This window comes from Sphaerodactylus townsendi, linkage group LG14 (assembly GCF_021028975.2).
Source record: "Sphaerodactylus townsendi isolate TG3544 linkage group LG14, MPM_Stown_v2.3, whole genome shotgun sequence".
Classification (NCBI taxonomy): Eukaryota; Metazoa; Chordata; class Lepidosauria; order Squamata; family Sphaerodactylidae; genus Sphaerodactylus; species Sphaerodactylus townsendi.
The window spans coordinates 27,129,112-27,135,111 of record NC_059438.1 but is presented as its reverse complement, the minus strand read 5'-3'; the positions used below and the strand labels follow the sequence as shown (position 1 = coordinate 27,135,111).

The following is a 6,000-nucleotide window of genomic DNA, read 5'->3' as shown; positions in this document are numbered from 1 at the left end:
TTTTGGTAAATAATTTATTGTCACAGTTGGAAGATGAAGAACATGAAGCACAACACTCGGGAGCACAACCACTGCGCAAAAGCCCACGTGGGCAGAGGTGCGAACCACATCCTTTTGGGCACGCGGCAGCCAGAGCAAGGATTGTCCCCAGAAGCCCCCAATGGGCACGCAAGGAAACGAGAGTGTCAGTAGGCTCCCCGGGCAAAAAGAAGGAAAAAGAGGCAGCCAAGACCAGAGCCAGGGAAGGCTGGGGAGATGCAGCAAGGGAGGGGGTGGGGGATGACTGAGAAGGCGGCTGCCAGGGGAAACTGGGCCTCTTAAGGGGTAAGGCCAGTTGGTGCTTTACTGATACCCAGGGCCAGAAAAGGGATGGGGGACTAAGCAACTGGGCCCCAAGGGGAGGAAAAATATGCTGGCTGGGGGGAATTGGGGGGGGGATGCTTTCACCTAACCCAAAGATGTGGCTGCACACAGTCCAGCAGGCCTGTTCCAGAAGAACCACAGAAATGCCCACCAATGCAGCAGGTCTCATCCCAGTCTTGGGGCGCTCCTGGGCCAGGCCAGCGCAGAGTCCTGCTAAACGTTAAGACTAGATGGAGGCCTTGCTTTTAGAGTGTGCAGTGCTATGAAGATTCCACCTCTGGTAGAATCATCCGGTCTAATCCTGGAGAGAGGAGCTAGTGGGGAGAACTTACGGGCAGCTGCCGTGGTGAGGCTCCTTCGTCTGGAAGGAGTCAGGGGTTCTCTGGAAAGGGTGCCCTGCCTTTCCTCCAAGACGAGAAAAGGTGCAATGCCCCAAAGAAAATCTGCATCTGGAGAAAAGAAAATTGCCCCTGTCTCCCCAAGGCTCCTGGAAAATGAGTCAGGCCAACCAAAAGGTGGAAGGCTGGGCAGAGGAGCCCCTGGGCCCCTAGTGTGCCTTTTGTCATTTACAGAGGCCTCTGAGCCCTGCCAGCCCTTCCCTCGGTTAGCAGGTGGAATGGTCTAAAGCCAATATGAAGGAAGCGGCCAGCACAAAACCCCCAAATGACTGTTGCCAATGTGAGCATGCTTAGCCTGAGGTGGTTCAGTAATGAATGCCAAAGTGATGCCTACACCACAAACTCATTCCCCCGGTACTTTAAACCAGTTTAACTTTAATGACTGCCTGTAGACAGACCCTTGCTCACGGTAGTCGCATGAGGGTTTGCTGCGGGACACCCGCACTGAGTCAGTGCTCCCAGATTTCCTGGGCTAAGAGGAGGGAGCCAAGGACAGAGAGCTGGTTTAAATGTTGCAATGCAGTTATTCTGGGCAGGTTGAGCTGCCACTCTATCAACTCCTTGGGCTATGCTTATAAATCACAGACAAGGTGACTTCCGAAGACACCCTCCCGTACTGCAATGCCCCACCAGTTGCCCTCCTCTGGGCAAAACGGTCCACTTCAGATATAGAATGATTTAGTCTGATCTACACAAGCACATACAGTGACACGGTACGACGAGGAGGAGGGAGGGGACCCTCCTGGGAGAGAGCCCGCTGGGCCCAACGTATTGTGATAAGAGTCCCTCGAAGCCACTTCCAGATCCACAAGGTGGGGGAAGACGGGTTTGGTTGGGGACTTGAGGAATCAGAGGGGTGATCCGCGGTAGGAGGAGCCGGGAAGCGCTTAGAAGATGGGGATGTAGTTGTCGATCTTTGCCCGGTGGCGCTGGGCGATGCACTCGGCGATCCACACGATGTTGCGGCACTCTTGCTCCTTCAATTTCACAAACGCGTAGAAGACGCCAAAGTGGAACTGGTTCAGGAAAGCCAGCTTGTTCAGCTTCACCTGTGAGCAGCGTAGGAAGGAACCATTACCGTTGGGGTCTGCAACCTTTTCCAAATTGAAGAACCCAAATAAATCAAGACTGGGAGCAAAGCGATTGACAAATAGATTGGTGGTAGAAGAAAGTCGGCTCGCTTCACTGAAACAATACAACTGAACGCAGCTGATAGTTGACCTGCCGACGAATAATCCGTAAAGTTTTTGTAGACCTAACACAGGTTGCCACAAGTCATTTTTTAAAGAAAGTGGCATATACATAAGGTCTCACAATAAATAATAAATTCACACAGGAGCACCCCGTACAGTTGTTTTAGGTTGCTGACATCAGACATCAACTAGTGGCAACTGTTCACATCAACCATTTCTCCTTCCAGAAAGCTTTTCTAAGCAACTCTGGAGTTTTTTTTTAAGATGCCTGCCATTCCCTTCCAGCTTCCAACCTGCCCCTCAAAATACACCTTCACTTAGAGATTTCATTTTCTTTTTTTTAAGAAGCTGAATTTAGTTCCACATTTGGCTCCAGAACTTTTGTTGGCAACCCCCTACGTTACTGTACCGTGAGCCTGCCTCTCATTTTTCTCCTCTACTGTTCATCCCTCCTAATGACTGGATCCAACCTTTCCTGATGTCTGACGCATAAACCTCCATCACAGTAAGGCAGAGGCATAGCTGGGCTAGAGTGCGCCTGGTGCACACTCTGTGTCTCCCTCCCCCCGCTCCCTCCCCCTCCTTAGTTCAGCCTGGAAAAGTGGCCTGTGTTCCTTCAGGCTGAAAACAGGCTTGTGGGAACTCACTTCCCACGAGACCCTGGGGCTCGCAAGGTCTGGGAAGTGTAGTTCCCACCAGGCCATTTTCAGCCTAAAGGGAACAGGTTGCTTCTCCAGCCTGCACTGTTTCACTAAGGTAAGTGTGGGGAGGGGGGCGCCGTGGGGGGGCAGGGGTGATTTCCCCCCTTAGGTGCCTGCCCAGTGCAACGTGCGCGCCCCCATCCCCTGGTAGCTCCGCCTCTGCAGTAAGGAAGGCACACCCACACCCCTATGATAAGCTTTTCACGTGTTTGCATTTTGAAAGAGGATTTCCTTTTACTTCTGCAACTAAGAGTTTCTGGAGGCTGCTGGCATGGATTTACAGCTCTGCAAGACACATTTTGCAATCGCCTGCAGGGTAAAACTATGTGAAACCAGTTTGGGTTGCTGGGAGATCCAAATGCAGCGCCGACACTGTACCCTCCCTGTTCTGGCTATAGCTCTCTGGAGCACTGTTGGTCCCCATTGCATGGAACGAAGTGGCTAGCTTTCCTTGCGGCAAACAATTCCCATGCCTTTTAACAGCTCAAGAGCCTGCTCAAATAAAGAAGCAGCACCACCAGAACCGGCGAGAATCCTGTAAGTAGCTGGACAGCTCATGCATCTATGTTCCTGCCCAAACCACAGCTGTTCATGCTCAACCTCCTCCTAACTGGCTTTTATTCCTGCTATTAAATCAAACCAAGACTAAATAAATCCCTCCCGGATGGTTGCTGGTCCCGGCCCACTGAGATTTGCTGCTCTTGAGCAGGCCTGGCTACTGTGGGCTAGCATCCTGGTGCCTTATGAGTCCCAACCCAGCTTGCTCTGCTGCAGGCACTGCAACATAAAGCTCGGCCCACCACAGGCATAGCAAAGGGGATCCAAAAGTGCAAAAGTGCATCCTCTGCCCCTGCCACACCAACGTCCGTCCCCGTCCCCTTGGAGCTATGCCTCTGCAGCCCACACCTCTGTAGCCTTTGCTAGTGCTCACTGCCAAGCATTTCTTTGGACAGCGGTGGCAGAAGGCCCTGCAGCTAAGCTCTCCGCCCTCTTCACCAGGAGAACTCCTCGCAGAGCACAAGCTGGTGATCAAACCAGGATAAGGATGTAACCGGGCCAGTGTTGAAAGATGTGCTCACCTCATGCTCAAAGAATCGATCTTCAAGGGTTTTGTCCCCGGGGTTGCTGCCTGCTCCTTCAAACAGAAGTTTGTATTCCTGCAGGAGAGAAGATAGACTGTAGAAAGTCCAGGCCTGGAAAGACCCCTCATCTACGCCAGCGCAAAGACTATGATTAGCCTCATCCTCTTTGGTTTTAACACTACAGCACAGATACGTGAGGCGCTAGAGGGTTCTTCTTCCATCTTCGGGAAATGGGCATTTCAGGGGGGAAAGTGCTACTTAAAAATATAAATGAAGGCAGCTGGGAAAGAAGGACAGTGCTTCTTCAAGACCCCTTATGGATACTTAAGAGTGTCAGACTAGGATCTGCAAGATCCAGGTTCGAATCTCCACTCTGCTAGGGATCCTTGCTGAGGGATCTGGGACGCACTTTGCAGGGTTGCAGTGAGGATAAAACAGAGGAATGGAGAGTGAGGCAAGTCGCTTTCGAGTCCCCACTGGGGACAAAGGCAGCTATAAACGAAGCTGATGAACAAAGCACCACTAAAAAAACCTGAGTGTTGCACTGGGCTGAGATCAAGCACTAAAGGGCTTTGAGATGAAGCACTAAAAAAATTCACAAGACGGCACCAAGGTCTTGGTGGTGAGGCTCTGCTCACTACTAATGGTACCGAAAGCCACCACTTAGCAAGTGGCCAAGACACACTTCTGCGCTGCACACAGACATGCAACCAGCGGGTATGGAGGGGGGAGTGGCATAACCCCAGTGACAAGTTGGGAAAACGTTGAGAAAACATTGCCCTCTTGCCAGAAAAGCAATTATGAGAGAATACCCTTGCGATGCAAAAGCAGCCACTGGGGCGTTTATTAAGCCACAAAAAGTGGATTACTGGAGAGTCCGCATCACTTCTGGGGAGGAGAAGCAGAGGAGTCGCGCTGGGAAGAAGGTAACGGGCTCAGATCAAGAGCTCTAGGATCCCGGTGCAAAGGGGTTGCAGAAGGTGAAGCATTACTCTTCCAACACCTTTACACATGGCGGGGGGGCATGGAAAGACTGACTCATGAAGCTGTATTGTCCATCGATGGTCAAGAACTAACCCTATGAGCACGCTCCCAACCCAGTCTTGTGAAATGGGCCCACCAACCCAGCCCCAGGTGCATGCTCTTCCTCAAGTCCCTTACTGGATAGTAATCGGCCACCGCTTTCACTTGCTCGTAGTCGTCTGCTCTGGCCAGCTGAGCCAGACCCTCCGGGTAGAGCTTCCCGCAGTGGGGGAACAGCTTGGCCCGATCCTCCTTGGAGAGTTCCGTGCCAAAGGAGTTGATGGTGATGATGAAGGCCCTCCTGTCCGCTTCAAACTGTAGGAAGAGAGGGACAGGTGAGGCTGGGGAAGGTCAGGAGAGGCAGGAGACACAGCCAAGAGAGATGGAACTCTTGGCCACGTGAAAAGGCACAATAAAGAGGATTCAGGGTCAAGGCTGCCCAGCTTACATGAATGAGCGAAATTCAAAATGCCAAGAGTTCAAGGTACACTGTTAACATCTTTTTCTTGATGTTACATCTAATGGCGTGTAAACTTTAGAAATCTCCAAAACTTTTCGTCAGGCCAAATGTTACAATTTTTTTTTTTAAAAAAAGAAGAGGTAAAAAAAGGAGTTTATGATTTCAAATCCTTGCTGCTCCCGTCCACGGCAGATCTTCTGGCAGCCGAAGACGATTGCAGAGGCAGTTAATTGAAAACAAAAGGCCAGCAGCACCTTCAAAAGCCGAACATTTATTTCAGTAAGAACGTTCCTGAGTCAGAGCTCCCTGCTTCTCTGGGTATCCTTCAGTGAGCTCTGACTAATGCAATCTCATATTGGAGATGTTGCCTTTAAAGGTGCCACAGGCAAAGAACTGGGTGTCAGGCTGATGTGGTCTGGGGGAGAAGGGTCATCAAATCAAGAAGTCATAAATCAATTAAATGCCACAACTCCTCTCAGTCAGTCCCTGGTGTAAGCATGAGGGGCACCGGCTGGATCTGTGTGATCCAGTCCACAGAAACCACCGTATTCAGAAACCACCACCTGTGTCTTATTACAACTGTTGCGCTGACTGGGCATTACTTCAACGTTAAATCTGGGCAGAGGCTAACACCTGTTTTGTAAGCTGAAGGCCCCAGATTCAATCCCTGGAAACTCCAGGTAATAGTCAGGTGATGGGACAGACCTCAAACTCAGGTCTTGGATAGCTACTGCCAGTCTGAGTGAGTAACACTGACTTTGATGGGCCAAGGGGCTGGGT

At 51.1% G+C, this 6,000-nt stretch overlaps 1 protein-coding gene across 1 annotated transcript in view; it reads right to left on the bottom strand.

Moving 5' to 3' along the window:
- ATP6V0D1 (ATPase H+ transporting V0 subunit d1) overlaps window positions 1–6,000 on the bottom strand; it is a 35,837-nt gene continuing 29,837 nt past the window's right edge. The window contains exons 6-8 of the mRNA XM_048515783.1: window positions 4,899–5,075; window positions 3,735–3,812; window positions 1–1,810 (exon numbers count right to left, since the gene is read on the bottom strand). Of these exons, the coding sequence (XP_048371740.1) occupies window positions 1,649–1,810; window positions 3,735–3,812; window positions 4,899–5,075 (417 nt within the window). The 3' untranslated portion in view covers window positions 1–1,648. The remainder of the gene's footprint in view (window positions 1,811–3,734; window positions 3,813–4,898; window positions 5,076–6,000) is intronic.